The following is a 21992-nucleotide window of genomic DNA, read 5'->3' as shown; positions in this document are numbered from 1 at the left end:
GGGAGGTTGTGTGGTGGTGACACAGTCCGGGTTGGACAGATTTTTGAGTATTTGAAAAATACTCTTTGAGCTGTTTGTGGCATTGGAAATAATGGAGCAATAATGTTTAGTCTTGTTAAGGGCAATGGCAGTTTTATAGTTCCGGAGGTGTGTTTTCCAGATGGTTTTATGAGTGTCAGAGTAATCCTGCCTCCATTTTCTCTCAGCATGCCTACAAGCTAGTTTGAGAGCTCTTAAAGAGTCATCAAACCAGGGGGCCGGAGCTCGTCTCTGGGGTTTACCCTTTTTCAGTGGGACGAGGTGATCCGCAGTACTGGAAATCCTTGAACAAAGGGATAGATAGTTAGCCTCCACCGATTGTGTAGTAGAGAAAGTGTCCTCTACCTTAAACACTGGGCCATTCAGCCTGAGTTTGTCTAGGGCCTTCCAGTCTCTGTATGGAGGTATATGACCGTGGGAAGCCGGTTTGCCATACCTGCTGCCTACTATGTGAAATTTGATCAAGGCATGATCAGTCCAGCACATTGGTAGAATGTCACTCAGAATAGCCAGCTGTGGGGAGGAAAAAATTAAATCTAGTTGGTGCCCTGCTATGTGAGTGGGTTTGTCCACTAGCTGGGAGAGTTTCAATCCTTCGCAGGACACTAGGAGATTGTTGAGGGCGGAATCTAGGCAGCCGTTGGGCCAAAGGTTAAAGTCGCCCAGGACAATCAAGTTATTGTGGGAGGTAGCCATATTGGTGATGGTGGTGAGAAGCGACTGCTGCTGAGTAGCGTTAAACGTTCCCGGCGGACGGTAACAAATCACCGCTGTGAAGGTAGTACCAAGATGACAGTCCATTGAAAGGCCGAGTATTTCGGTCCCGACCACTGGGTCCATGGCAATAGTTTTGGCTGACCAAGATGCTCTATAGATTGCACCAACACCACCGCCCCGCCCCTTAGGACGCGGGAGATGCAGGATCTTGAAGTCTTGTGGACAGGCCCAGTCCAGATCTATGTTGCAGTCGGAGTGGGTCCATGTTTCCGTGAGGAATAGAACATCAAGATGATGATTGTCTATGAGCAGGGCGATATCGTGGGAGTGTTTGGGCAAGGACCTTACATTCAGCAAGCCGGCTGTGATTAAGCCTTTGCGCGCGAAGTCGTGCAGAGGATAGGCGGTGTCTTGGAAGGTCAAATGCCCCTCATGGGCAAAGTCTCTACGGAGGAGTAGAGCCTCGCGCGTCAAGTGAGGTGTGTTGCTGGAGGGCGGGGATATCAGGGCCGACAGTGGCTCACCAGGCGCTGCCGAGGCGCGGACGAGCGCAGACGAGCTTGCCTTAAGCGCGCCTTCGGCGCGCAAACGGCGCCCCCGCTGCGCTCGACCGCTGCGCTTGTGTGGCCGACACATTTATGGCGATGTTGTGGGCGTGGCCTTGCAGGGGGCGTGGTTCGCCTTCGAACCGCGATGGCGGGTGATTTGAGATTCCTGTCTCAGCGCTGATTGCCGCTGTCTCAGGAGTGCCTAGAGGGTCTGCTGGCGCGTGAGGCAGCGCTTTAGTGCAGGTGAGTTTAAAAGTTACTGGAGGTATCTGGTGGGCTAGTTGGCCCCCAAGGACCCTCAGGATTGAAGTGGAATTAATTCCCCAACTGAAAACGCACCCCCTGGCGAGTTGTAAGTTGGGGAATTTAATCAATCAATCAATCAATCATGGGCATTTATATAGCGCGCTATTCACCCGGAAGGGTCTCAAGGCGCTGGGGTGGAGGGGTTCGCTACTGCTCGAAGAGCCAGGTCTTGAGGAGCTTCCTGAAGGAGAGATGATCCTGGGTCAGCCGGAGGTGGATGGGGAGGGAGTTCCATGTCTTGGCTGCCAGGTAGGAGAAGGATCTTCCCCCGGCGTTGGCTTTGCGGATGCGTGGTACGGCGGCGTGAGTGAGGCTGGTCGATCGTACCTGGCAGGTATCTGGTGGGCTAGTTGGCCCCCAAGGACCCTCAGGATTGAAGTGGAATTAATTCCCCAACTGAAAACGCACCCCCTGGCGAGTTGTAAGTTGGGGAATTTAATCAATCAATCAATCAATCATGGGCATTTGTATAGCGCGCTACTCACCCGGAAGGGTCTCAAGGCGCTGGGGTGGAGGGGTTCGCTACTGCTAGAAGAGCCAGGTCTTGAGGAGCTTCCTGAAGGAGAGATGGTCCTGGGTCAGCCGGAGGTGGATGGAGAGGGAGTTCCATGTCTTGGCTGCCAGGTAGGAGAAGGATCTTCCCCCGGCGTTGGCTTTGCGGATGCGTGGTACGGCAGCGTGAGTGAGGCTGGTCGATCGTACCTGGTGGGTGGGCGCGTAGAAGGTCAGGCGGTTGTTGAGGTACTTGGGGCCCAGGTCGTAGAGGGCCTTGTGTGCATGGGTGAGGAGCCTGAACGTGATCCTCTTGCTGACGGGGAGCCAGTGCAGGTCTCTCAGATGGCCGGAGATGTGGCTGTGTCGGGGGATGTCCAGAACGAGTCGTGCAGAGGCGCTGGATGCACTGGAGTCTTTTCTGAAGTTTGGCTGTGGTTCCGGCGTAGAGGGTGTTTCCGTAGTCCAGTCGGCTGGTGACGAGTGCCTGGGTGACCGTCTTCCTGGTTTTGGTGGGGATCCATCGGAACATCTTATGGAGCATGCACAGGGTGTTGAAGCATGATGACAAGACAGCGTTGACTTGTCTGGTCATCGATAGGGAGGAGTCCAGGATGAAGCCCAGGTTGCGAGCATGGTCAGTTGGTTTGGGGGTGGTGCCCAGGGCAGGGGGCCACCAGGAGTGTCCGAGGCGGAGGGCGATGGTCCCAGGATGAGGACTTCCGTCTTGTCTGAGTTCAATTTCAGGCGGCTGTTCTTCATCCATTCGGCGACGTCTTTCATCCCTTTGTGTAGGCTGGTTCTGGCGGTGGCGGGGTCGTTGGTGAGGGAGAGGATTAGCTGGGTGTCGTCAGCATAGGAGATGATGTTGAGGTAGTGTTTGCGTGCGATGGTTGCGAGAGGGCTCATGTAGACATTGAAGATCATCTAAGTGATGATCCTTGTGGTACGCCGCAGATGATTTCGGTGGCTTCGGATCTGAACGGGGGGAGGCGGACTCTCTGGGATCTTCCTGCGAGGAACGAGATGATATACACCAGTGCCTTCTCTCGGATTCCAATGTTGCTGAGGCGCTGTACTAGGGTGCAGTGGCAGACAGTGTCGAACCTGCAGCTTGTCTCCTTTCTGGTGAAGAATTGGCTTGGTAGTTTAGTCTGCCCTGTTCCCATGATGCACTGGGCCAGGGACAGACTGATTTGCATATAGCCAGGTTCTGAACTGGGATGGTGCAGTGAGATAAATAACGGTGATGGATCAAGCCCTGATCTTTGGACTGGGTAAGAGTGGTCTGCTTAATTCAGACACTCTGTTCATCACCACCCCCTTTTCTGAATCATTTTTGGCCACTATAGGTGTGGCAGGGTATACTCAGACATGAGTCCCTTTCTCACTGCACCATCAGGATTCAAGCAAGCCGGGCCAACGACGGCTGAAATGCCAGAAACCGGTCCCCGGTAGCTTGTCTCCTTTCTGGTGAAGAATTGGCTTGGTATTTTTGTCTGCCCTGTTCCCATGATGCACTGGGCCAGGGACAGACTGATTTGCATATAGCCAGGTTCTGAACTGGGATGGTGCAGTGAGATAAATAACGGTGATGGATCAAGCCCTGATCTTTGGACTGGGTAAGAGTGGTCTGCTTAATTCAGACACTCTGTTCATCACCACCCCCTTTTCTGAATCATTTTTGGCCACTATAGGTGTGGCAGGGTATACTCAGACATGAGTCACTTTCTCACTGCACCATCAGGATTAAAGCAAGCCGGGCCGACGACGGCTGAAATGCCAGAAACCGGTCACCGGTAGCTTGTCTCCTTTCTGGTGAAGAATTGGCTTGGTAGTTTAGTCTGCCCTGTTCCCATGATGCACTGGGCCAGGGACAGACTGATTTGCATATAGCCAGGTTCTGAACTGGGAGGGTGCAGTGAGATAAATAACGGTGATGGATCAAGCCCTGATCTTTGAACTGGGTAAGAGTGGTCTGCTTAATTCAGACACTCTGTTCATCACCACCCCCTTTTCTAAATCATTTTTGGCCACTATAGGTGTTGGCAGGGTATACTCAGACATGAGTTACTTTCTCACTGCACCATCAGGATTCAAGCAAGCCGGGCCGACGACGGCTGAAATGCCAGAAACCGGTCACCGGTAGCTTGTCTCCTTTCTGGTGAAGAATTGGCTTGGTAGTTTAGTCTGCCCTGTTCCCATGATGCACTGGGCCAGGGACAGACTGATTTGCATATAGCCAGGTTCTGAACTGGGATGGTGCAGTGAGATAAATAACGGTGATGGATCAAGCCCTGATCTTTGGACTGGGTAAGAGTGGTCTGCTTAATTCAGACACTCTGTTCATCACCACCCCCTTTTCTGAATCATTTTTGGCCACTATCGGTGTGGCAGGGTATACTCAGACATGAGTCCCTTTCTCACTGCACCATCAGGATTCAAGCAAGCCGGGCCGACGATGGCTGAAATGCCAGAAATCGGCCCCCGGTAGCTTGTCTCTTTTCTGGTGAAGAATTGGCTTGGTAGTTTAGTCTGCCCTGTTCCCATGATGCACTGCGCCAGGGACAGACTGATTTGCATATAGCCAGGTTCTGAACTGGGATGGTGCAGTGAGATAAATAATGGTGATGGATCAAGCCCTGATCTTTGGACTGGGTAAGAGTCGTCTGCTTAATTCAGACACTCTGTTCATCACCACCCCCTTTTCTGAATCATTTTTGGCCACTATAGGTGTGGCAGGGTATACTCAGACATGAGTCCCTTTCTCACTGCACCATCAGGATTCAAGCAAGCCGGGCCGACGACGGCTGAAATGCCAGAAACCGGTCCCCAGTAGCTTGTCTCCTTTCTGGTGAAGAATTGGCTTGGTAGTTTAGTCTGCCCTGTTCCCATGATGCACTGGGCCAGGGACAGACTGATTTGCATATAGCCAGGGTCTGAACTGGGATGGTGCAGTGAGATAAATAACGGTGATGGATCAAGCCCTGATCTTTGGACTGGGTAAGATTGGTCTGCTTAATTCAGACACTCTGTTCATCACCACCCCCTTTTCTGAATCATTTTTTGGCCACTATAGGTATGGCAGGGTATACTCAGACATGAGTCCCTTTCTCACTGCACCATCAGGATTCAAGCAAGCCGGGCCGACGACGGCTGAAATGCCAGAAACCGGTCCCCGGTAGCTTGGCTCCTTTCTGGTGAAGAATGGGCATGGTAGTTTAGTCTGCCCTGTTCCCATGATGCAATGGGCCAGGGACAGACTGATTTGCATATAGATAGGTTCTGAACTGGGATGGTGCAGTGAGATAAATAACGGTGATAGATCAAGCCCTGATCTTTGGACTGGGTAAGAGTGGTCTGCTTAATTCAGACACTCTGTTCATCACCACCCCTTTTCTGAATCATTTTTGTCCACTATAGGTGTGGCAGGGTATACTCAGACATGAGTCCCTTTCTCACTGCACCATCAGGATTCAAACAAGCCGGGCCGACGAAGGCTGAAATGCCAGAAACCGGTCCCCGGTACCTTGTCTCCTTTCTGGTGAAGAATTGGCTTGGTAGTTTAGTCTGCCCTGTTCCCATGATGCACTGGGCCAGGGACAGACTGATTGGCATATAGCCAGGTTCTGAACTGGGATGGTGCAGTGAGATAAATAACGGTGATGGATCAAGCCCTGATCTTTGGACTGGGTAAGAGTGGTCTGCTTAATTCAGACACTCTGTTCATCACCACCCCCTTTTCTGAATCATTTTTGGCCACTATAGGTGTGGCAGGGTATACTCAGACATGAGTCCCTTTCTCACTGCACCATCAGGATTCAAGCAAGCCGGGCCGACGATGGCTGAAATGCCAGAAACCGGTCCCCAGTAGCTTGTCTCCTTTCTGGTGAAGAATTGGCTTGGTAGTTTAGTCTGCCCTGTTCCCATGATGCACTGGGCCAGGGACAGACTGATTTGCATATAGCCAGGTTCTGAACTGGGATGGTGCAGTGAGATAAATAACGGTGATGGATCAAGCCCTGATCTTTGGACTGGGTAAGAGTGGTCTGCTTAATTCAGACACTCTGTTCATCACCACCCCCTTTTCTGAATCATTTTTGGCCACTATAGGTGTGGCAGGGTATACTCAGACATGAGTCCCTTTCTCACTGCACCATCAGGATTTAAGCAAGCTTGGCCGACGACGGCTGAAATGCCAGAAACCGGTAGCCGGTAGCTTGTCTCCTTTCTGGTAAAGAATTGGCTTGGTAGTTTAGTCTGCCCTGTTCCCATGATGCACTGGGCCAGGGACAGACTGATTTGCATATAGCCAGGTTCTGAACTGGGATGGTGCAGTGAGACAAATAACGGTGATGGATCAAGCCCTGATCTTTGGACTGGATAAGAGTGGTCTGCTTAATTCAGACACTCTGTTCATCACCACCCCCTTTTCTGAATCATTTTTGGCCACTATAGGTGTGGCAGGGTATACTCAGACATGAGTCCCTTTCTCACTGCACCATCAGGATTCAAGCAAGCCGGGCCGACGACGGCTGAAATGCCAGAAACGGGTCCCCGGTAGCTTGTCTCCTTTCTGGTGAAGAATTGGCTTGGTAGGTTAGTCTACCCTGTTCCCATGATGCACTGGGCCAGGGACAGACTGATTTGCATATAGCCAGGTTCTGAACAGGGATGGTGCAGTGAGATAACTAACGGTGATGGATCAAGCCCTGATCTTTGGACTGGGTAAGAGTGGTCTGCTTAATTCAGACACTCTGTTCATCACCACCCCCTTTTCTGAATCATTTTTGGCCACTATAGGTGTGGCAGGGTATACTCAGACATGAGTCCCTTTCTCACTGCACCATCAGGATTCAAGCAAGCCGGGCCGACGACGGCTGAAATGCCAGAAACCGGTCCCCGGTAGCGTGTCTCCTTTCTGGTGAAGAATTGGCTTGGTAGTTTAGTCTGCCCTGTTCCCATGATGCACTGGGACAGGGACAGACTGATTTGCATATAGCCAGGTTCTGAACTGGGATGGTGCAGTGAGATAACTAACGGTGATGGATCAAGCCCTGATCTTTGGACTAGGTAAGAGTGGTCTGCCTAATTCAGACACTCTGTTCATCACCACCCCCTTTTCTGTATCATTTTTGGCCACTATAGGTGTGGCAGGGTATACTCAGACATGAGTCCCTTTCTCACTGCAGCATCAGGATTCAAGCAAGCCGGGCCGACGACGGCTGAAATGCCAGAAACCGGTCCCCGGTAGCTTGTCTCCTTTCTGGTGAAGAATTGGCTTGGTAGTTTAGTCTGCCCTGTTCCCATGATGCACTGGGCCAGGGACAGACTGATTTGCATATAGCCAGGTTCTGAACTGGGATGGTGCAGTGAGATAAATAACGGTGATGGATCAATCCCTGATCTTTGGACTGGGTAAGAGTGGTCTGCTTAATTCAGACACTCGGTTCATCACCACCCCCTTTTCTGAATCATTTTTGGCCACTATAGGTGTGGCAGGGTATACTCAGACATGAGTCCCCTTCTCACTGCACCATCAGGATTCAAGCAAGCCGGGCCGACGACGGCTGAAATGCCAGAAACCGGTCCCCGGTAGCTTGTCTCCTTTCTGGTGAAGAATTGGCTTGGTAGTTTAGTCTGCCCTGTTCCCATGATGCACTGGGCCAGGGACAGACTGATTTGCATATAGCCAGGTTCTGAACTGGGATGGTGCAGTGAGATAAATAACGGTGATGGATCAAGCCCTGATCTTTGGACTGGGTAAGAGTGGTCTGCTTAATTCAGACACTCTGTTCATCACCACCCCCTTTTCTGAATCATTTTTGGCCACTATAGGTGTGGCAGGGTATACTCAGACATGAGTCCCTTTCTCACTGCACCATCAGGATTCAAGCAAGCCGGGCCGACGACGGCTGAAATGCCAGAAACCGGTCCCCGGTAGCTTGTCTCCTTTCTGGTGAAGAATTGGCTTGGTAGTTTAATCTTCCCTGTTCCCATGATGCACTGGGCCAGGGACAGACTGATTTGCATATAGCCAGGTTCTGAACTGGGATGGTGCAGTGAGATAAATAACGGTGATGGATCAAGCCCTGATCTTTGGACTGGGTAAGAGTGGTCTGCTTAATTCAGACACTCTGTTCATCACCACCCCCTTTTCCGAATCATTTTTGGCCACTATAGGTGTGGCAGGGTATACTCAGACATGAGTCCCTTTCTCACTGCACCATCAGGATTCAAGCAAGCCGGGCCGACAACGGCTGAAATGCCAGAAACCGGTCTCCGGTAGCTTGTCTCCTTTCTGGTTTAGAATTGGCTTGGTAGTTTAGTCTGCCCTGTTCCCATGATGCACTGGGCCGGGGACAGACTGATTTGCATATAGCCAGGTTCTGAACTGGGATGGTGCAGTGAGAAAAATAACGGTGATGGATCAAGCCCTGATCTTTGGACCAGGTAAGAGTGGTCTGCTTAATTCAGACACTCTGTTCATCACCACCCCCTTTTCTGAATCATTTTGGCCACTATAGGTGTGGCAGGGTATACTCAGACATGAGTCCCTTTCTCACTGCACCATCAGGATTCAAGCAAGCCGGGCCGACGCGGCTGAAATGCCAGAAACCGGTCCCAGGTAGCTTGTCTCCTTTCTGGTTAAGAATTGGATTGGTAGTTTAGTCTGCCCTATTCCCATGATGCACTGGGCCAGGGACAGACTGATTTGCATATAGCCAGGTTCTGAACTGGGAGGGTGCAGTGAGATAAATAACGGTGATGGATCAAGCCCTGATCTTTGGACTGGGTAAGAGTGGTCTGCTTAATTCAGACACTCTGTTCATCACCACCCCCTTTTCTAAATCATTTTTGGCCACTATAGGTGTTGGCAGGGTATACTCAGACATGAGTTACTTTCTCACTGCACCATCAGGATTCAAGCAAGCCGGGCCGACGACGGCTGAAATGCCAGAAACCGGTCACCGGTAGCTTGTCTCCTTTCTGGTGAAGAATTGGCTTGGTAGTTTAGTCTGCCCTGTTCCCATGATGCACTGGGCCAGGGACAGACTGATTTGCATATAGCCAGGTTCTGAACTGGGATGGTGCAGTGAGATAAATAACGGTGATGGATCAAGCCCTGATCTTTGGACTGGGTAAGAGTGGTCTGCTTAATTCAGACACTCTGTTCATCACCACCCCCTTTTCTGAATCATTTTTGGCCACTATCGGTGTGGCAGGGTATACTCAGACATGAGTCCCTTTCTCACTGCACCATCAGGATTCAAGCAAGCCGGGCCGACGATGGCTGAAATGCCAGAAATCGGCCCCCGGTAGCTTGTCTCTTTTCTGGTGAAGAATTGGCTTGGTAGTTTAGTCTGCCCTGTTCCCATGATGCACTGCGCCAGGGACAGACTGATTTGCATATAGCCAGGTTCTGAACTGGGATGGTGCAGTGAGATAAATAATGGTGATGGATCAAGCCCTGATCTTTGGACTGGGTAAGAGTTGTCTGCTTAATTCAGACACTCTGTTCATCACCACCCCCTTTTCTGAATCATTTTTGGCCACTATAGGTGTGGCAGGGTATACTCAGACATGAGTCCCTTTCTCACTGCACCATCAGGATTCAAGCAAGCCGGGCCGACGACGGCTGAAATGCCAGAAACCGGTCCCCGGTAGCTTGTTTCCTTTCTGGTGAAGAATTGGCTTGGTACTTTAGTCTGCCCTGTTCCCATGATGCACTGGGCCAGGGACAGACTGATTTGCATATAGCCAGGTTCTGAACTGGGATGGTGCAGTGAGATAAATAACGGTGATGGATCAAGCCCTGATCTTTGGACTCGGTAAGAGTGGTCTGCTTAATTCAGACACTCTGTTCATCACCACCCCCTTTTCTGAATCATTTTTGGCCGTTATAGGTGTGGCAGGGTATACTCAGACATGAGTCCCTTTCTCACTGTACCATCAGGATTCAAGCAAGCCGGGCCGACGACGGCTGAAATGCCAGAAACCGGTCCCCAGTAGCTTGTCTCCTTTCTGGTGAAGAATTGGCTTGGTAGTTTAGTCTGCCCTGTTCCCATGATGCACTGGGCCAGGGACAGACTGATTTGCATATAGCCAGGGTCTGAACTGGGATGGTGCAGTGAGATAAATAACGGTGATGGATCAAGCCCTGATCTTTGGACTGGGTAAGATTGGTCTGCTTAATTCAGACACTCTGTTCATCACCACCCCCTTTTCTGAATCATTTTTTGGCCACTATAGGTATGGCAGGGTATACTCAGACATGAGTCCCTTTCTCACTGCACCATCAGGATTCAAGCAAGCCGGGCCGACGACGGCTGAAATGCCAGAAACCGGTCCCCGGTAGCTTGGCTCCTTTCTGGTGAAGAATGGGCATGGTAGTTTAGTCTGCCCTGTTCCCATGATGCAATGGGCCAGGGACAGACTGATTTGCATATAGATAGGTTCTGAACTGGGATGGTGCAGTGAGATAAATAACGGTGATAGATCAAGCCCTGATCTTTGGACTGGGTAAGAGTGGTCTGCTTAATTCAGACACTCTGTTCATCACCACCCCTTTTCTGAATCATTTTTGTCCACTATAGGTGTGGCAGGGTATACTCAGACATGAGTCCCTTTCTCACTGCACCATCAGGATTCAAGCAAGCCGGGCCGACGAAGGCTGAAATGCCAGAAACCGGTCCCCGGTACCTTGTCTCCTTTCTGGTGAAGAATTGGCTTGGTAGTTTAGTCTGCCCTGTTCCCATGATGCACTGGGCCAGGGACAGACTGATTGGCATATAGCCAGGTTCTGAACTGGGATGGTGCAGTGAGATAAATAACGGTGATGGATCAAGCCCTGATCTTTGGACTGGGTAAGAGTGGTCTGCTTAATTCAGACACTCTGTTCATCACCACCCCCTTTTCTGAATCATTTTTGGCCACTATAGGTGTGGCAGGGTATACTCAGACATGAGTCCCTTTCTCACTGCACCATCAGGATTCAAGCAAGCCGGGCCGACGACGGCTGAAATGCCAGAAACCGGTCCCCAGTAGCTTGTCTCCTTTCTGGTGAAGAATTGGCTTGGTAGTTTAGTCTGCCCTGTTCCCATGATGCACTGGGCCAGGGACAGACTGATTTGCATATAGCCAGGTTCTGAACTGGGATGGTGCAGTGAGATAAATAACGGTGATGGATCATGCCCTGATCTTTGGACTGGGTAAGAGTGGTCTGCTTAATTCAGACACTCTGTTCATCACCACCCCCTTTTCTGAATCATTTTTGGCCACTATAGGTGTGGCAGTGTATACTCAGACATGAGTCCCTTTCTCACTGCACCATCAGGATTTAAGCAAGCTGGGCCGACGACGGCTGAAATGCCAGAAACCGGTAGCCGGTAGCTTGTCTCCTTTCTGGTAAAGAATTGGCTTGGTAGTTTAGTCTGCCCTGTTCCCATGATGCACTGGGCCAGGGACAGACTGATTTGCATATAGCCAGGTTTTGAACTGGGATGGTGCAGTGAGACAAATAACGGTGATGGATCAAGCCCTGATCTTTGGACTGGATAAGAGGGGCCTGCTTAATTCAGACACTCTGTTCATCACCACCCCCTTTTCTGAATCATTTTTGGCCACTATAGGTGTGGCAGGGTATACTCAGACATGAGTCCCTTTCTCACTGCACCATCAGGATTCAAGCAAGCCGGGCCGCGACGGCTGAAATGCCAGAAACCGGTCCCCGGTAGCTTGTCTCCTTTCTGGTGAAGAATTGGCTTGGTAGGTTAGTCTGCCCTGTTCCCATGATGCACTGGGCCAGGGACAGACTGATTTGCATATAGCCAGGTTCTGAACAGGGATGGTGCAGTGAGATAACTAACGGTGATGGATCAAGCCCTGATCTTTGGACTGGGTAAGAGTGGTCTGCCTAATTCAGACACTCTGTTCATCACCACCCCCTTTTCTGAATCATTTTTGGCCACTATAGGTGTGGCAGGGTATACTCAGACATGAGTCCCTTTCTCACTGCACCATCAGGATTCAAGCAAGCCGGGCCGACGACGGCTGAAATGCCAGAAACCGGTCCCCGGTAGCGTGTCTCCTTTCTGGTGAAGAATTGGCTTGGTAGTTTAGTCTGCCCTGTTCCCATGATGCACTGGGCCAGGGACAGACTGATTTGCATATAGCCAGGTTCTGAACTGGGATGGTGCAGTGAGATAACTAACGGTGATGGATCAAGCCCTGATCTTTCGACTAGGTAAGAGTGGTCTGCCTAATTCAGACACTCTGTTCATCACCACCCCCTTTTCTGTATCATTTTTGGCCACTATAGGTGTGGCAGGGTATACTCAGACATGAGTCCCTTTCTCACTGCACCATCAGGATTCAAGCAAGCCGGGCCGACGACGGCTGAAATGCCAGAAACCGGTCCCCGGTAGCTTGTCTCCTTTCTGGTGAAGAATTGGCTTGGTAGTTTAGTCTGCCCTGTTCCCATGATGCACTGGGCCAGGGACAGACTGATTTGCATATAGCCAGGTTCTGAACTGGGATGGTGCAGTGAGATAAATAACGGTGATGGATCAAGCCCTGATCTTTTGACTGGGTAAGAGTGGTCTGCTTAATTCAGACACTCGGTTCATCACCACCCCCTTTTCTGAATCATTTTTGGCCACTATAGGTGTGGCAGGGTATACTCAGACATGAGTCCCTTTCTCACTGCACCATCAGGATTCAAGCAAGCCGGGCCGACGACGGCTGAAATGCCAGAAACCGGTCCCCGGTAGCTTGTCTCCTTTCTGGTGAAGAATTGGCTTGGTAGTTTAGTCTGCCCTGTTCCCATGATGCACTGGGCCAGGGACAGACTGATTTGCATATAGCCAGGTTCTGAACTGGGATGGTGCAGTGAGATAAATAACGGTGATGGATCAAGCCCTGATCTTTGGACTGGGTAAGAGTGGTCTGCTTAATTCAGACACTCTGTTCATCACCACCCCCTTTTCTGAATCATTTTTGGCCACTATAGGTGTGGCAGGGTATACTCAGACATGAGTCCCTTTCTCACTGCACCATCAGGATTCAAGCAAGCCGGGCCGACGACACTGAAATGCCAGAAACCGGTCCCCGGTAGCTTGTCTCATTTCTGGTTTAGAATAGGCTTGGTAGTTTAGTCTGCCCTGTTCCCATGATGCACTGGGCCAGGGACAGACTGATTTGCATATAGCCAGGTTCTGAACTGGGATGGTGCAGTGAGACAAATAACGGTGATGGATCAAGCCCTGATCTTTGGACTGGATAAGAGTGGTCTGCTTAATTCAGGCACTCTGTTCATCACCACCCCCTTTTCTGAATCATTTTTGGCCACTATAGGTGTGGCAGGGTATACTCAGACATGAGTCCCTTTCTCACTGCACCATCAGGATTCAAGCAAGCCGGGCCGACGACGGCTGAAATGCCAGAAACCGGTCCCCGGTAGCTTGTCTCCTTTCTGGTGAAGAATTGGCTTGGTAGTTTAGTCTTTCCTGTTCCCATGATGCACTGGGCCAGGGACAGACTGATTTGCATATAGCCAGGTTCTGAACTGGGATGGTGCAGTGAGATAAATAACGGTGATGGATCAAGCCCTGATCTTTGGACTGGGTAAGAGTGGTCTGCTTAATTCAGACACTCTGTTCATCACCACCCCCTTTTCCGAATCATTTTTGGCCACTATAGGTGTGGCAGGGTATACTCAGACATGAGTCCCTTTCTCACTGCACCATCAGGATTCAAGCAAGCCGGGCCGACAACGGCTGAAATGCCAGAAACCGGTCTCCGGTAGCTTGTCTCCTTTCTGGTTTAGAATTGGCTTGGTAGTTTAGTCTGCCCTGTTCCCATGATGCACTGGGCCAGGGACAGACTGATTTGCATATAGCCAGGTTCTGAACTGGGATGGTGCAGTGAGATAAATAACGGTGATGGATCAAGCCCTGATCTTTGGACTGGGTAAGAGTGGTCTGCTTAATTCAGATACTCTGTTCATCACCACCCCCTTTTCTGAATCATTTTTGGCCACTATGGGTGTGGCAGGGTATACTCAGACATGAGTCCCTTTCTCACTGCACCATCAGGATTCAAGCAAGCCGGGCCGACGACGGCTGAAATGCCAGAAACTGGTCCCCGGTAGCTTGTCTCCGTTCTGGTGAAGAATTGGCTTGGTAGTTTAGTCTGCCCTGTTCCCATGATGCACTGGGCCAGGGACAGACTGATTTGCATATAGCCAGGTTCTGAACTGGGATGGTGCAGTGAGATAAATAACGGTGATGGATCAAGCCCTGATCTTTGGACTGGGTAAGAGTGGTCTGCTTAATTCAGACACTCTGTTCATCACCACCCCCTTTTCTGAATCATTTTTGGCCACTATAGGTGTGGCAGGGTATACTCAGACATGAGTCCCTTTCTCACTGCACCATCAGGATTCAAGCAAGCCGGGCCGACGACGGCTGAAATGCCAGAAACCGGTCCCCGGTAGCTTGTCTCCTTTCTGGTTTAGAATTGGCTTGGTAGTTTAGTCTGCCCTGTTCCCATGATGCACTGGGCCAGGGACAGACTGATTTGCATATAGCCAGGTTCTGAACTGGGATGGTGCAGTGAGATAAATAACGGTGATGGATCAAGCCCTGATCTTTGGACTGGGTAAGAGTGGTCTGCTTAATTCAGACACTCTGTTCATCACCACCCCCTTTTCTGAATCATTTTTGGCCACTATAGGTGTGGCAGGGTATACTCAGACATGAGTCACTTTCTCACTGCACCATCAGGATTCAAGCAAGCCGGGCCGACGACGGCTAAAATGCCAGAAACTGGTCCCCGCTAGCTTGTCTCCGTTCTGGTGAAGAATTGGCTTGGTAGTTTAGTCTGCCCTGTTCCCATGATGCACTGGGCCAGGGACAGACTGATTTGCATATAGCCAGGTTCTGAACTGGGATGGTGCAGTGAGATAAATAACGGTGATGGATCAAGCCCTGATCTTTGGACTGGGTAAGAGTGGTCTGCTTAATTCAGACACTCTGTTCATCACCACCCCCTTTTCTGAATCATTTTTGGCCACTATAGGTGTGGCAGGGTATACTCAGACATGAGTCCCTTTCTCACTGCACCATCAGGATTCAAGCAAGCCGGGCGGACGACGGCTGAAATGCCAGAAACTGGTCCCCGTAGCTTGTCTCCTTTCTGGTGAAGAATTGGCTTGGTAGTTTAGTCTGCCCTGTTCCCATGATGCATTGGGCCAGGGACAGACTGATTTGCATATAGCCAGGTTCTGAGATGGGATGGTGCAGTGAGATAAATAATGGTGATGGATCAAGCCCTGATCTTTGGACTGGGTAAGAGTGGTCTGCTTAATTCAGACACTCTGTTCATTACCACCCCCTTTTCTGAATCATTTTTGGCCACTATAGGTGTGGCAGGGTATACTCAGACATGAGTCCCTTTCTCACTGCACCATCAGGATTCAAGCAAGCCGGGCCGACGACGGCTGAAATGCCAGAAACCGGGCCCCAGTAGCTTGTCTCCTTTCTGGTGAAGAATCGGCTTGGTAGTTTAGTCTGCCCTGTTCCCATGATGCACTGGGCCAGGGACAGACTGATTTGCATATAGCCAGGTTCTGAACTGGGATGGTGCAGTGAGATAAATAACGGTGATGGATCAAGCCCTGATCTTTGGACAGGGTAAGAGTGGTCTGCTTAATTCAGACACTCTGTTCATCACCACCCCCTTTTCTGAATCGAACCTGCAGAGAGGTCCAGGAGGATGAGGGCCGCTGTTTCCCTGTTGTCGAGTAGGGATCTGATGTCGTCCGTGGCTGCGATGAGGGAGGTCTCAGTGCTGTGGTTGGCTCGGAAACGGGACTGCGAAGGGTCGAGGGATCCGTTTGTTTTGAGGAAGGCCGCAAGCTGTTTGTTGACGGTCTTCTCAATGACTTTGGCAGGAAAAGGGAGGAGCAAGATGGGGCGGTAGTTCTTGAGGTCGGTAGGTTCCGCTGTTGGTTTTTTCAGGAGGGCTCTGAGCTCGGCGTGCTTCCAGGTCACCAGAAGGTGGTGGTGTTGAAGGAGGTATTGATGATGTCCCGGAGTTGGGGTGCGATGATGGAGTCAGCCTTGTTGAAGACGTGGTGGGGGCAGGGGTCGGTTGGTGATACGGAGTGGAGCGTGTTCATCGTGCGGGTGGTGTCTTCGGTGCTGATAGGGGTCCAGGCGCAGAGGGTGGTGGGGGGGGCATTTGTTCTGTGGTTGGGTGCGTGGTTGGTGCGCCGAAGTTGTTGTGTATATCGATGATCTTGCGGTGGAAGAACGAGGCGAGTGAGTCGCAGAGGTCTTGCGAGGGAGTGATGTTGTTGTTTCCGGCGCTGGGGTTGGAGAACTCTTTGACGATGCTGAAGAGTTCCTTGCTGTTGTGGGCATTGTTGTCCATTCGTTCTTGGTGATGCGGATCAGCTGGTGGTGTTTGCGGGTGGCGTGCTTCAGGGCTGTCATGTTGTCTGGTCGAGGCGCCAGGCTTTCTCGAGGGTGCAGCAGTTCTTCTTGGAGGTCTTGAGTTTGTTGGTGAACCAGGGGGCTTTCTTGCTGCCGGGTCTGCTGGGAGGGTCCTTCATTGGTGCGAGGTCATCTGCGCAGTTGGTGAGCCACTGTGTGAGGTTGCTGGCTGCTTCGTTGGGGTCCGTTGTGCTGGCGGGAGGGTTTTGGCAGAGGGAGGTGGTGAGCTGCTCGACGGTGATCTTGTTCCAGTTCCTGCGAGGACCCTGTTGCGGGTGGTGGTGTGTTGTGGTTTTTCTGAAGCTGAAGTGGATGCAGCTGTGGTCGGTCCAATGGAGTCCGGTGGAGTGGCTGAAGGAGTTGTGTTTGCCCCACCCACTACGCTGGCGTGTGGCCAGCGTAGTGGGTGGGGGTGTTCACCAGTTGCTTGAGTCCGAGGTTAGCGAGGTTGTCCAGCAGGGTGGCGGTGTTGCGGTTCTTGTTGTTCTCCAGGTGGAAGTTGAGATCCCCTAGGAGGATGTAGTCGGTGGAGGGGAGGGCATACGGGCTGATGAAGTCGGCGATGTCTTCGCTGAATTGCGTGCGTGGTCCTGGGGGTCTGTAGCTGAGGGTGCCTCTGAGGGTGGTCTTGGGGTCAGTGTGTATCTGGAAGTTGAACTGTTCGGCTGTGGTGAAGGTGTCGTCGGGGTTGGTCGTGATGCGGATGGTGTTCTTGTGTACGATGGCAATGCCTCCTCCAGTCTGGTTGACGCGGTCCTTCCGGGTGATCTTGTATCCGTCCGGGATGGCTATGGCGATGTCAGGCACTGAGGAGGCGTTCATCCAGGATTCTGTGAGGAAGGCGACGTCAGGTAATGTTGTGTCGAGCAGGTTCCAGAGTTCGACGGCGTGCCTGTGGACGGAGCGGGTGTTGAGCAGGATGCACTTGATTTGGTTGTTGTTGGTGCTCGGCTTGTTGGGTGCGGTGCAGGTCCAGAGGCAGGTGAATTTGCAGGCTTGGCAGGTGAAGGGTCCATGGGTGCGTTTCGGGGTGGCTCGGTAGCAGGCTGGGTTTTGGCCGGCGTTGAGTACGTAGAGGGTGGCGTGGTCGTAGGTCTGGCGTCGTCAGGGCCAGAGGTCCTGGTGCTGGGCGCGGTCCAGGGGCGAACGGGCGTAGCGCGGGCTTGCCTTTGGCGCGCCTTCATCGCGCCCGCTGCTCGTGAACGTTGGCGAAGTGGGAGGGAGGAACAGATGGGAGGCAGGGGCGGGGCGGCGAATGGGAAGGGAGGGGAGGAAACACAAAGAAAAAGGGGGCGGGGCTTCAGGGGAGCGGCAGGGAGCGGGGGGCAAAAAAAACGGTCTTGAGGGGCGGCGAGGGAGAGGAAGGCACAATCAGGGAAACAGAGGCAATACTGAGGGTCCCGGGGGGCCAACTAGCCCACCAGGTAGCTCCAGTATGCACCAGGGAGCTGCGTTGCAGAGAGGTGTTCGGAGGCAACACTCTTTTTTACACCTCACTGCAACGCACCTCTGTGGTACTTACTGGAGGTACCTAGTGGGCTAGTTGGACCCTAGGGACCCTCAGGATTCAAGTGGTCTTAATCTCCCAACTTAAAACGGCCACGGGGCGTGTTTACACCGTGGTGAATGGAGGGGACGGGGGCTGAGGTGACGTGTGCAAACACGCCCTTTGACACATTTTAAGTTGGGGAATTAAGTCCCCTTCAATCCAGAGAGTCCCTGGGTCCAGCTAGCCCACCATGTACCTCCAGTAAACACCACAGAGCTGCGTTGCAGAGAGATGGTCGGAGGCCATGTCCCATTTTACACCTCTCTGCAATGCAACTCTGTTGCACTTACTGGACATACCTGGTGGGTTAGTTGGCCCCCAGGGACCCTCAGGATCCAAGGGGACTTAATTCCCTAACTTAAAAAGCCCACAGAGAGTGTTTGCACACTTGTCACCTCAGGCTCCTTCACCAGTGTGCAAACGCACCCCAGGGCGCGTTTTAAGAGGTAGATTTAATCCCCTGCCCCATTATGTACTAGGAGCTTACAGAGGAGGGCATGCTAATCACAGAGGTACCCCAATGCATTGTGTTCCAAGTGTATGTAGGCTTTTCACTGTGGTGGAAACAACCTAGGCACACTGGCTGGCGTAGGTTTGGAAATGCTTTTAAGGTACACCTTTAGACAACTGATGTTGCTTTTCCCCTCAAACTGTCTTTGTGAATTCCAAAATATGTCAAAGACAGAAGTGGAAATGGTCAAACCAATTTTGTCCTCGGATTGAAAATCTGGAAAGGATTTGCGATAATAGACAATTATTGACAATCGTGCTGTCAGGATGGCGTTTTGCACACGTCATGTGTAAAGACATTGCAAATTGAGCGTAAAAACTACTCACCTGGCTATTTGGTATTGTTTCCATTTTATCACAAGTGTAACTGCCAAGTTTCTATGAGCAATTATATCTATGATGGTATTATTGATGATATTTCAAAAGGCATAATTAATTACATCACTCATGACATCACTGGTGCCTCATATAACCTAATGTTTAAGTGTACATGTACAAAATAGAAACAGTTTAGTTTATGGTGGAAAACATTACACATAAATAGGTCTATCTGGCTAAAATGATAACACTATTTTTATATAACCGGTGAAACATATGAATCAGGAGTCAGAAGCAGTCATACTGTAGTAATTGAAATGTTAAAAAAATGTATGGGTGGGATGTGTGGCCTACAGACCAAAGTAGATACCTATGGAAAACAAGTTTTGAGTGAGTAGCTCGGATTGCTATTACATGTCAAGGGGGTATAGAGGATTGAAGTGATAAACCTCAGAATGAAGCGAAAGCTCTCTGTTTTAGATGGCCAATGCAGATTTGTCATCAGTGATGTCACTCTGAGAATACCTAGGGCCACATTTAAATGCTGGTGGACAGGCTACTCCATCATAACGATGACAAGTATCCTGTCTGCCGAAATATAAATCTCATAGGCCATATTGAGATTCATACTTCGGTGTACAGGATATCTGTCACCATTAAGATGGAGTAACCCATCCACCAACATCTAAATCAGGCCCCTAGTTTGGTGCTTTCATATTAGGGCTTATTTGTTTCTGTTACCAGCATTTCAGAGTCATAAGATGTCCTAAAGGTTGCCTGGTAATGCTTTTCCTTGTATTAGGAATACCCCACAGTCCTGTGTATTAAACAATTAGAAATCTCAAACCTTGGCAGGGCCTACAATAAGGGTCTACAATACCTCTGCTCTGAACTGTTGCACTGGTGAAACTGGAGAATGAGTAGTTACTGCAGCTCTCAAGCAGATCAGGCTGTCAACATCATTGCGATGGTCGAGCAGTGCTCATGCATTCAGTCTAATGTGTTCAGTGCTTAATTTGAGCCAGTGGCTGCTGGTGGTGTTCACTAATTCATTTTTGTGGACCTGCACTAATTTTTTGTTACCAGAATAAGAGGGATACACAGAATGGGGACCAAAGGATGAGAAACATTGAAAAATCGTCACACAGTGAGGAAGCAGAAACTTGCAAGAGTTAGATAAAAGGGCACAGACCATCTGGCAGAGGGTTAGAGAGGCATTCAGAACTATGCAGCATTTGAATTTGGCGCACTAAAATTTGATAGTGCTAGCCATGAGCATCTGAGCATCAGCATTCATTATTTTACAAATTGAACACTGAATATGAAGCTGAGGACACTCTCCGTGAAGTTGGGCATCCACTATTATGAAAATGTATCGATTCAGGAAGCTTATTTGTCCTAGGAGAACTCACACATGTGCAGAATTGTTGATTCCCTGTAAGCTATTTCATACTCTAGGGGCCTTATTAATGAGAGGCTTGCACTGCTGGAGGGCCCGTTTTTTTGACGCTCCAGTGATGCAAGTCTCTAAATTCATATCTATGAGACATCACAATGCCGCTCTGCATGGCTTTGCATGGTCCTATAGATATGGAGTAAGACAAACCAGTGTAAGTTGCTGATTGTGTTACTCTGCATCAAGGCTCTGTTCCATGGGTATGGCGGTGGGTATTCCCACAGAGCACCCATGGATCTTTACGCTGCCCCAGATTTACTTAATCATGTAAAACTAGGCAGCTTCCAAACCATACTGCACCCCAGTGAAGGCGTAACGAGGAGAAATATTGTTATTTCTTGTTATTTCCTCTTTCCATGTATGCTGCAGAGGACACCGCCACTCTGGATTGTTTTTGTGGAGGAAGGTGGCCCTTCCTGAAAAAAAACAATCCTTATTGCAACAGAGGCACCTTTGCACTCTTGTGCAAGAGTGTCTGGGTTGGCAATAAGCACTAAATTGTGTGCCAGTTCAGGATAAAAATACGGTACGTTCTGCCTATTCACATTGACGTAGGGCAATGCACCAAGAAGACTTGCGGCGCTGCCTTATTCCAATTCCCCATAAATGAGGCCCTTGGTACGTATAAATTAGAGACCACTGACAAATGTGTGGAAATTTTTGAAAATGTACTTCGAAAATGTTTTTAAAAATGCACAATTATTTAAGTCAGTTAATTTGTACATTGTTAAATAAAAAAAAAAAACTGTATAAGTTGCCTGCGCTGTGGGGATTCCTGAAAAGAGGAAGTTGCTCCTCCACCAAGAAGGGAATTATCTTTGATAACCATCCAAATCTAAATCAAGCTCGTTGTTTTAAAAGGCACTCTCTCATGGAAATATAAAAATTAAACAGTTTCTTCTGCTCTCTTACAGAATGTGGCACATCATATTTTTACTCAGGGTTGCATAATTATGACAACTACAAGCAAGACTTCTAAAAGATAATGAGTAAAGTAGCCAATGAAGAAAAATGGTGTTTCAAAGTCTTCAATTTATTAATCTTTTACAGAATTAGCAATATTGTCACGAAGAGGGCCATGCCTGTTTCTGCTCTGGTCGGTTTCATGGAGTCGATCTTCTTGTTCCAATACCGCTTCTCTAGTAACCCAGAGGCTGGACACGAATTCCTACAAACACTGCAAGAAAGGTAAAGAAATCTGTTGTATAATCACAAAATAAAAGCATATTTAAATACCTGGTAGGCTTTGTGAGCATGCACCAGGTGGTCTTTCGAAAGCTTGTTCATGTGGGGCTCTTTGGACTCCAACATTCATAGTGCTTCACATAGCAACTAGGTTGGTTTCTGTATGAATATTTTTGATGTGTGTTTGTGCACAGTGTGCTGGTGCACATCATTTCTATTGAGTTGCATACACTCTACATTTTGGTATACTGTAATATAGATTAGAAGAATAAATCTGCTGTTGAATTTACAAATGAACTATCAGCACGATGATTTACGTGAGAAAGATTAGAGTTGTTATGCTCAATATCTCTCCTTATGTTCTTAGTATACCG

At 49.9% G+C, this 21992-nt stretch overlaps 1 protein-coding gene across 1 annotated transcript in view; it reads left to right on the top strand.

Moving 5' to 3' along the window:
- The window catches only part of LOC147701313 (putative methyltransferase DDB_G0268948), a 284191-nt gene that overhangs the window by 213017 nt on the left and 49182 nt on the right, over positions 1-21992 (top strand). Inside the window, exon 5 of the mRNA XM_086928624.1 lies at positions 21484-21621. Within this exon, the coding sequence (XP_086784750.1) occupies positions 21484-21621 (138 nt within the window). The remainder of the gene's footprint in view (positions 1-21483; positions 21622-21992) is intronic.

Source organism: Lissotriton vulgaris, chromosome 7 (assembly GCF_964263255.1).
Source record: "Lissotriton vulgaris chromosome 7, aLisVul1.2, whole genome shotgun sequence".
Taxonomy (NCBI): Eukaryota; Metazoa; Chordata; class Amphibia; order Caudata; family Salamandridae; genus Lissotriton; species Lissotriton vulgaris.
The sequence above is the reverse complement of the archived record's forward strand: the minus strand, read 5'-3'. Positions and strand labels throughout refer to the sequence as shown.